At 34.3% G+C, this 10,959-nt stretch overlaps 1 protein-coding gene across 1 annotated transcript; it reads right to left on the bottom strand.

Annotated features, from left to right (window-relative positions):
- Positions 1–8,127: 8,127 nt before the first annotated feature.
- LOC139900723 (uncharacterized) lies at positions 8,128–8,571 on the bottom strand. Its single transcript, XM_071883483.1, has one exon. The coding sequence runs from the start codon at positions 8,569–8,571 to the stop codon at positions 8,128–8,130; it is 444 nt and encodes a 147-aa protein (XP_071739584.1).
- Positions 8,572–10,959: the final 2,388 nt, after the last annotated feature.

Here is a 10,959-nt window from a genome sequence, read left to right as displayed (position 1 = left end):
GCCGCAGAAATCAGAAAAGAAAAGTTGAAAAAGGCCGAAGAATTGGCCGGAAGAAGCCGGAAATAGGCCGAAAAAGGCACCGTCAGGAAAAAAAGACGTTGGGTGCAGATCCCAAGTAAGAGAAGACAAACCCTTTTAATTACAAGTTTACAAGTTCCAATATATGAATGCTTGTTACATATGCATGTGTATAAATACTTTGATTATTGAATGAAAAGGCACGGTTGATTTACTACATGGCATCAGCTTTTTAAACCCCTAGCCGCAAATTCTATTCAACATTCAAGATTTGCTATAAATGATGCACATTGACAATCATAGGGTATGTTTGACGCGTAGCTTATTGGAGCTTATGGAAGCTTGAGCTTATGATTTTAATAAGCTTCAAGTCATAAGCTTCGTTTGGTAGGAAAAAAAAGTAGAGCTTATGAAAATCATAAGCTCTGAAAAAATAAGCTACTTGTAGTAGCTTATGAAAAAAAAAAGTAGAGCTTATGAACTGAAAAATAAGCTCCAGCTAGTTTACCAAACATTTATAAAAAATAATAAGCTCCAGCTTCCAGCTTCAAAAATAAGCTCCAGCTCCTGCTCATAAGCTCCAGCTCTAGCTATAAGCTCCAGCTCCAGCTATTTTCGTCCAAACACACCCATAGACGGAGGATAATGAGGGCAGCAGGGGGCTGTGAGCCTGTGTCCCCACCAAACAGCTTTATCCTTATTAGTAAATTTTTATGACTGTAGAGATTACCCTTTACCCTTACCTTTATATACTAAACTCCACGAGGAGTTTTATCGTTTCATCCCCACCCCCACACAAATTCTGTACAAAACGCCAAACGCCATCAGCAAACAAAGTGACAAACAAAACAAACACGCCCAAACTTTTTCCAACTTTCACATTTAACCCCCCAAATTAGGAGAATAAGATGAAACTTATTATTTTATTTAAAAATCTTAAACAAACTTCACTCATATTTTCAACGGGACATATCTTCGCGCTCGTCTCGCGTTAAATTTTTTCAAACCCACCGTTCAACTCAAAAAAATCTTATGAACACAACGGGACTAACTATACGCGAAACGGACACTTCTAAAAAAAAACTAAATACCTCGAATTTGGGTCAATACATATACACACCTAGGTACTAACTACGTGTATTTAAAAATACCCGTAGCAAAACATTTTAACTTCTGTAAATACATATCGCTCCGTTAACTATGAAAACGCAACCCAAAGGCCCCGCGGCATCGCACGGGCCCGTTTTACTAGTTATGTATCAAATGTTGTATTACTGCCCCTTTATTATTTAACCGACCTTTATTAGAAATTAGTTTTAATAGATTTAAAAAATTCTTCCACTCTTAGACTCTTCTGTCTTCTAGCAATTTAAGAAAAAAAAATATATATATTCCTTCTCTGTTTTCATCTAGTAAAATTGTTATGGCTAAAGATTAAATATTTCCTTTAAAATGTGAATGTAAATATATTATTATTGATTTTATAAGTCATTTTTATATTGATTAACTAAGATTTAATAATATTGTGAGAAACAAGTTGAATATTAGTATATTGATTTAACTGGATGGTTGAAGTTTAACGTTAATATTGGAATGTTGCTTAATTAATTGGTCGAAGTTTAACGTCAAAAATATGTGAGGTTTATACTTTTTAATTAACTGGAAATTAGTTTATACTTTTATTGATTATCAAATCTAAACGATTAAGGATCTTAAGGTTCGTCGAGCCCAGCTGTAGTATTTTCTTGTTCACCGTTAATCATTGTATTTGACAAATTTTAAGCTTCATGAATGCTAAATTTATACACATGAAACTACATGTTTTACTCGACTTTTTTCGGCCCCGGTTATTTTAATCTTCAAGCTCCGTGCATGTTGACAATACAAAAATTTTGTGTCTTTGTGGGTATGATTTTGTAGTGAAGTTATAGAGAAGAGAATAGTTATCAATTTATATTCTTTTACCGAACTTAAATGTTCTTTTGATAACTACGTATACAAACCGCATGCGTTATTGGTTCGGATCCTGTTGTTTTAGTTTCTGGTGAATATGATATCAAGTTTATGTTAATTTCCGAATTCTTAAGCAGAGGCGGAGCTACTCACATCTTAATGTGAGCACATGACACTATCAAATTGTCCACAAGTCCACATACATATGGCTCATATTGTGTAAAAAATGAATATATAGTGAGTGACCCCACAACTAATTTCATGGCCCAAGTTATATGTGAACATATTTTCTGTAAGTCGGTCCATGGATATATATGAGGATATCAGTTAGTTAGCTTAAATATATCAATTTATATTTAAAACCCAATAACCCATTATAATTATTTATATCGATATCGATTAATTATTAAAATATTTGATGGAAATCGATTAGATAGTATTAATATACAAAACATTTCAACCATTATTACATTTCTTAAAAATAGTTTTTTTTTTTTTTTTGGTAAGCCAGGAAACCTGACTATGAACGAGCACATTGGCTCCCCCATAGAAGGTAAAACCTCGGGTAATTAAGCCCCCCAAGTTGCTACCTTAAGTTGACATAGAAGTCGTTATGCTTAATAGATTTTTGATTTGATTCGTGTATTGTATTTAGGTTGCATGCTTTGCAACTAATTGTGTAGCTTAGTTTGTATTAGGTTTCGTGTATCAGGCTGATAGTCTACAAATATTGGACCATCGTCACTTGTAACTTCGAGTTCGTTTTTAATATAATTGCCTTTCAAAAAAAATAAAAATAAAAAATTAAACTAGTGGGGCTAGAGTCGCCACTGCATGTGCAGTTAAATTAACCAAGGTATTTAATGATTTGAACTCCTAACATGTATGTACTACGAGGACTCCCATGTTTAAAAATTAGTTTAGGACTTGAAATGATTTTTTTTCACAAACTACATGCACTCCCGGCACAATTTTGTCTTTTCTTAAAATACTCTCATTATTATTATGATATATATATATATATATATATATATATATATATATATATATATATATATATATATATATATATGTGTGTGTGTGTGTGTGTGTGTGTGTGTGTGTGTGTGTGTGTGTGTGTGTTAGATAAACCTTCATCAAAAAAATGAAAATTATAACAAATTACAATGCTAGAGACTTTTGATCCCAAAATAAAGGACGAAATCCAAATTGAAAATACGACAAATGATAGATTGAAGAACCTAAAGCCTAAACAAACCCTTAAGCCCTGGTAACACCAAGCCCACTTGAAGACTGAGCCCATTAGTTCTGGAAGTGTCAAGCCCTCAACGCCCACTTGAAAATTGAAAAATTGACAGGCCCAACATTGATAGGGCTTAATAGCCCACTCATTTATCAGAATAAAAACGAAACGATCGTTGATGAGGAGCCTTCCTCAACCATAACCCTAAAAAACTCGTCAATAGTTTGACAGATGTCGCCTTCTTCAATAGAATTGATGGAGCAGGGTAATTAAACGTCAGAGCAATGAAAAAACAACAAAAAGACAGTGGTGTTGTCGTATTATTGAGGGAGAGAAGCGACATAGAGAAGAGAATCTTTGGAATTGAATTGCGTTGAAGACGAGGTGCAAAAAGTGTGAAGGATCATTGAGGTGACAGTGTGAAATCGACTTGTGCCACCTATAAATTAGACAATCAAGTTGCAGGTCTGATTCTATTAAGATTGAAACGAGGTACTCAAGACGATTGTGCTTACATATAGGACCTTGATATGATCAGGAGTCTTTAATTAGTTATCTTTTAATTTCTCTGTCCGAGTGATATGCAGGCAGCCTCATAGCCTCATAATTGTGGCGATTCAATGCTACGTATCCAATATGTAATCAATGAGAAAAAAAACAACTCTCCATATGGATAAGAGTCCTCCTGATCTCCCATTGGCTTCGGATTGAATAGAGTCGAATGCAAAGCGTTTCCATATCTCGTTAAGAACCGGTTGTGAAACTGTTTTTACCAGAGTTTCTTGGATTCCGAGGAATTGTAATTGAAAGTGATTAACCAAAGCACCCTCCATTCGACCTCTTGATTTGTTGCCAAGGCCGCGGATATTCCACTAGGCGATCCTCATGGTTTTGATTTGTTGGTTGGAGTATCGTCGTCGGACATATTTTTCATTAACACTCCAAAGTTGATCAACTCTTGTTTATATGATAACTTTTTTGCACCAAAAGCTTGATTATTAGTTTTGGTGTTGTTAAGTGTTGATTCGTTACCAACTACGTGATTAATATTACTATTAGTATTGAAAAAATCTGTAACATTTGGAATTTCATCGACCCAATTTTTACCATTGTCTTTATCATTCTTCTTGGTGTTCTTCCTGTTACCATCATTCTTTGTAAGATTCAAAGGCTCTTGCGGAGATTGTAGTATACAACGTGCTTTAATATTCTCACATGATTCTTTACAAGAATTACCATAACACTAATTTGGTTGCGACTGAGTACCAGGATTTGTATCAGCAAGCTTGGAAGCAAATGATGAATTTTTGTTAGAAAAGGTATTGTTTTCGCAGAAGAGTTGAGATTTTTCTTGTTTGGAATTTGAAGGGTTTTTTGGTAAGATATTGAGGGCAGGGTAGTCATTAATATTTAAAGTAAAAGGTGTATCGTTTAGACAAGTTGAAGCAGATGAAAGCGACCTGCCCTTTTTGTCACGACCGTACTTTTTCCGTTATCTTTTACCTTTTATTATTTAATGCCCGTTAATTGTTATTCGTGTCACGTCATTTCTATGACCTATATTATTATTTTAGTAATAATATATTAATTATTATGTATTATATGAATATTTGTATTCGTATTTAAATTTGTACGTTTCTACGTGTCATGAATTTCTATCCAGCGAATCTTTTCGGTTTTCAAACCAACGGTTAGACTTTTGAGATTTTCGAATCCCAATTATTTTAAATATGATATTTTTATGTCATATGTATATATATAGTGTTTATATATTTTATTTGTCGCGTATATGTTATCTCTCCGAATATTTAATCGCGTAGCAGTGTTTTCGTGTTTCAGGTTTCGTTCGAGCGTTCGGGCCACAAGCTAATTAACATGTTATCAAATTGGGCTTGTGGGGCCCACCCCCGTGCACACCATCGGCCGAACACCCCATGAGGGAGGGTGTTTAGCCCTTTTCCTCCATTTTCACAATTCATTTGATAATTGCATTTCATTTCTCATAACCTAATTTTTATTTTAGCTCTCCTCTCCCTCTTTCTCCTTGCTTAGCCGTCGCCACCATCACCCAACATCATCATCATCTTTTTCAATCAAGCACTCAATTCAAGGGGCTTTTAGCATCATCGGATTCACCACATCATTCTCTGCACACTCATACCTTTCATTTCTCGATTAGGGTATAAACCCTAACTCTAGCTTTTTGATTTCTATTTATTTTTACTGATTTTGATGTTATTATGATAGTATAGCACTTGTGTATTGTTGTATTGATGATTGTATGCGTAGAATTGCTCGTTTGTGTATGTTTTCGGTTTAATAAAATTGGGACAGCGGACTTTTCGATTAAATCAGTACATTTGACTGTTGTTTTTGATAAAATAAAGTGTATAGATGAGTTCCTCTCATCAAGACAATAATTTTGGACTTTGAATTCATGTTATTTCGAGTCCCGTATCAAAAGTTATGCTTGATTTAGTGTTTTCATGAGATTAAAATGTAAAAACGAATGTAATCAGTTGGGGTTCGACTTTGTGACCATTTTTGAAGGCTCTAGGGTGTACTAGTGGGTTAGGATTGAAGATTGGATGAACATTCATGTTCGGGTCATCGAAATCCGAGCCACGGAACACCCGGAATGGCTAAAACAAGATTTTGAGCGGATTAATGTTCTAAGTTGGTTCATGGCTGTTTTTCATGACTCATGAACTGACCTTAGGGTGTTCTTGAGTGCACTAATGTGTCGGTTGGTTTGGTTAGACGAAGATATATATAAAATTCGTCGAAAACCGACACCCGAGGCTCAAGATATGACCCGGCGAACTTTTTAATTAAACTTATTGTTATAAAATTTAACTTATGATCTAAATAATGATTTTCATTATTATTAAATTACTTATGATATAAAAGTAATTATTTTAATTTAAGACTTATGATATATATATATTTATTATATCATTTATTAATTACATTATGATTTAATCAAACTTTTAATTAAACTTATGATTAATAATACTTTTATTATTAATGAAAAATACTTATGATAAGTATTAAACTTATGTTATGAGATTATTATATTAAGACTTATAATAAAGATTAATTAATTATTATAAGACTTAGTTATTATTTAATTATAATTTAATTATTAAATACTTATGGTTTAATAATTATAATTAAATACTTATGATATGATTAATAATTCATTATTAATTAATAATACTTATTATATGATTAAAAATTTATCATTAATTAATAATACTTATGTTAAGATTAATATTTAATTAATAAATTAAATACTTATGTTATATTAATTATATCATTTAAACTTATGTTAACTTTATTAATTCAATTTAATTTAATTAAACTTATGATATGACATGATTATACATATATAAGTATATAACTTTAAATAACATTATAACTTATATTATTAATATAATATACACTTTAAAATTCAAGGTTGACCAAGTTTGACCAAGGTTGACCTTTGAGTTGATTTTCGGTTGACTTTGACTTTCAGTTGACTTTTGTTGACTTTCTAATTAAGGAAACTTTCCTAAGTTAAAAACTTTCCAAATATAGCTACTTTTTAAATATAGAAACTTTTCTAAAAATAGAAACTTTCCAAAAATAGAAACTTTCTAAAAATAAATAGAAACTTTCCAAAAATAGAAACTTTCTGAAAATGGAAACCTGCTAAAAATAGAAACTTTCTAATAATAGAAAGTATGTGTTATACGCTGTCCTAATCATACCGAAACATACTGAGTGTTGTTCTATGCTCATTTGCAACAAGTACTATAGCTATCATACTAAGACTTGACATAAGTTAGTTATTTATATCGATCTGCTTTGTTTATAGGTCGGCGTTGTGATCATTCTTAATCACTTTATCTTTTGTTGCTCTCGTTTCTGTGTTATCACTTCGTTTACGTTAAAGTGAGTTATAGTCCCGTTTTTCATACTATTTAAAGTATTTTTGGGATGTCATTACATGCATTTTGTTTTACGTTTAGACACAAGTGGCAATTAAATTTAAATTATTCATTATGAGTTGAACGAAAATATTCCCTAATCTGGTAACTGTAATCACTGGTTTTTACTGGTGAACGCGAATCCTATGGATAGATCTATCGGGCTTGACAGCCCCATTTTGTGTTAGATGCAAACATTTTAAAGAAAAATGTTGTGAATATAAAAGGTCTTGGTTCGGTAAAGATGAGTCACTTGAAAAACTATTCGCTTGAGAAGCTCAACATAGCGTTTGAGATGAGAATGACTATGTTCACATAATGGAAGTTTCTGGCCAATGTGCTGATTTGGTTGCTCTGAATATGATGTCCTTGGTGAAGAATATGTTGTCAAATGGTATGAAGGTGTCGATGAGAGAAGAGTTTGTAAAAAGAGGCAAAGATATGAATAAATAACTCGAGGCAGGGCCTATTGCTTCTTTTAGCAAGTTGAAACTTGTAAAAATGATCACATATCTCAAGGAATTGAAAGAAGAGATAGAGAAATTAATACAAGGTTTCAGATATCGTCTTTAAGAGGTTAATAGATCTCATAGTGCATTTATCTGACTTTTGTGCATTCATGGAACATTATAAACTGTATGAGGAAAATAGTAATTACCTACTAAAATCCAATGGAGTCTGATTTACATGCAGCCTTTGATAATGGCCAGACTTCGTTAACAATTTCTTGGTTTGTTGTTAACTTTTTGAAATGAATATATTTTATTTTTTTATTTTTTTTTTTGGTAAAGGGTTACCCCGACAAATATTATTAAAAAATAATAAAAGAATTGTACAATGAGGAACAACTGCTTCTAGAGAAACTAGAAGCCCAGCAAAAACGACCAACTAGCTATCTATACAAGGATAACTAGAACCAAACACCAAAACATAAATAAACTAGCCTAATTGCCAGTCTACTTTCAATTGATGAACTCGAGCTGAATCTTTGAAGAGAATAGACATCAACTTTAATCTAACATTCGATATAATCATCTCGAATAGCTGCTCCACCGATTTAGCTTTCCTTTTGAACACGCGATTGTTCCTCTCTTGCCAAATAAAATACACTGTAGCTGCATAGCACAACTTCGCCACCACAACCGTAGAAGAATTGCGATTAGCTACCGGAATCAAAACATCTCTACACAACTTCCAATCATCAACCATATCAAGTTGAATTAACGCACACATGCGATGCCAAACAAGGCTAGGGTACGAACATTTGAAGAACATATGCTCATGAGAATCCATGCATTGATTACAAAAAACGCACATTAACACCGGATTAGCACGAATTTCCCATGGTTTTAGCTTATCCTGAGTCTTTAGCCTTTCTCCCATTAACAACCACATAATGAAAGCACGTTTCGGGATCACTGATTAAACCAAACAACCTTGAACCAATTCACCAAGGGAGCTCTCGGACGAATAAAATCCCAGATAGCAGGACCCCGACTTCAACGAATTGTCATGCCCCTTAAAAACTAATTTATCATCTTGTGAAGAGAAAGCTGGGAGGGTAATCGATTGCAAAGCAGGGAAACGAAGAGGCCACTCTATCGGCCAAACAGCACCATTTGGACCAATAACATCACAAACTTTGTCATATTTATAGAACCCGTCGTTGACGATAACCTCAATAGGGTTAATATCAACTAACGGACCTACATTAGACCAAATATCGAACCAAACTAAAGGCGTGTGACCATTACCCACTTGGTACATAAACGAATAACGAACTAAAGGGCGAATCTGTACCAGTTTACGCCAACTCCACGAGGCATTAACGTCAATCCCTATCTCCCATAAGCTACGATCAGCAAGCTTGTAATCTCTGACCCATTCAACCCAAATCGAATTCTTTGCTGTCAATAAACGCCATAGAAGAGAAGCCATAAGAGCCGTATTCCAAGATTTTAATCTTTTAATACCGAGCCCTCCTTCTTTAGGTAAACATACATCATCCCACCGGACCTTAGCCTTACCACGTTTAAGCTCACCTTGGCACCAAAGGAAACCGCGAATAAGCTTCTCGATATCTTTAATAATAGCATACGGAAGAATGAAAACCGAGCACCAATACAATTGCATAGCCGTAAGAACGGAAATAATAAGTTGAACTCTACCCGCAAATGATAGGAATGTATTTTTCCAATCATTAATCTTGATACGAATCCTGTCTACTAAAACTTTACAGTCCCGATACATAAGACGATTCGAAACTAATGGAACACCCAAATAACGGATGGGCAGCGAACCAACTTCAAAAGGTAACACAAGGTGAGTAAGCTGCTTTATCTTGTGGGATATTACAAAAGAAGACGGTACATTTCGGAATACTAGGGGTTAAACCCGAGCACCTCTTGAACTCTTCAATCGCATCACGAATCAACTCCACTGAAGCAACACTCCCATGCGAGAAAAGAAATAATCCGCAAAACACAATTTGATAATACGATGTTTCTCGCACTTTGGGTGATATTTGAACATAGTCGAACGCTCAACGTTCCTTTTTAGCATTAACGTAAGGACTTCCATAACAAGCGTGAATAAATACGGGGACATTAGGTCACCCTGCCGAAGCCCCCGTTTACCCTTAAAAAATCCATGGAGATCCCCATTAATGCAAATGGAATAAGTCGTCGTAGAAACATAAGTCATGATCCATTTGATCATCAAACGAGGGAAGCCGAACCAAGTAAGAGCAGACTCCAAAAACTTCCAATCAACCGTATCGTAAACTTTTTGGATGTCTATTTTAAAAGCAAAACGTGGGATAACACGATCAAGATGATAATTTTTCATGATTTCCTGAGTAAGGAGAACATTATCGGCTATCCGACGCCCCGGGATAAAAGCATATTGATTGTTACTCACAACATCATCCAGACGGCCTTTAATTCGATCCGATATAATCTTGCTAATACATTTATAAATAACATTGCAACACGATATAAGACGATAATCATTAACTTTGTTTGGAACGTGAACTTTAGGTAAAAGAGTGATGATGGTGTTATTAATTTCCTTCAGCAACTGACCATTACTGAAGAAATCTTTGACAGCTTGAGTCACATCGTTACCTATAATATCCCACGATTCTTTAAAGTAAACCGCGGAATAACCATCGAGACCAGGAGATTTATTATCACCAATCACAAAAATAGCCTTCTTAACTTCATCATTCGAAATAGGACGTATCATGTGCATAGTATTCTAATGAGAAATTTGTTTAATAAAAAGCGAGCTAGGATCATGCAAATCGTCACAAACCGATGTACTGCCAAGAAAATTAGTATAGTGCTGAACAACCAAGCTGGTCACATCATCACCCTCAAGCATATTACCTTGATCATCTTGAATAGAAACTATACGATTTCTGTTCGCTCGCCCTTTCACGACTTTGTGGAAATAACTCGAATTGTGATCACCAACCCGAAGCCATTCAATTTTAGATTTTTGTTTAAGAAAGCTCTCTTCTTCTATAATGGCAAGATTATAATCTTTCAAAGCTTGAGAAGCATGACTACGTGCATGGCTCGAAAACGGGTCATTATCTAAGGCTTTCTGGGCATCGTCCAAAACACCCCTACATCGTAACACTCTAACATGGAGATTACCTTTACTCCACATCAATTTTCTAATTGGTTTCTTTAGGTTGCGCAATTTTCTCACAACCCGGTACATCGAATGCCCTTGAACATTCTCCTGCCACTCTTCTTCAACAAC

Source organism: Rutidosis leptorrhynchoides, chromosome 3 (assembly GCF_046630445.1).
Source record: "Rutidosis leptorrhynchoides isolate AG116_Rl617_1_P2 chromosome 3, CSIRO_AGI_Rlap_v1, whole genome shotgun sequence".
In the NCBI taxonomy this organism is placed as follows: Eukaryota; Viridiplantae; Streptophyta; class Magnoliopsida; order Asterales; family Asteraceae; genus Rutidosis; species Rutidosis leptorrhynchoides.
This window is presented reverse-complemented; position numbering and strand designations above follow the sequence as displayed.

Excerpts from the sequence above, each read along its gene's own strand:
- LOC139900723 (XM_071883483.1), bottom strand. The coding sequence starts at position 8,571 with ATGGGAGAAAGGCTAAAGACTCAGGATAAGCTAAAACCATGGGAAATT.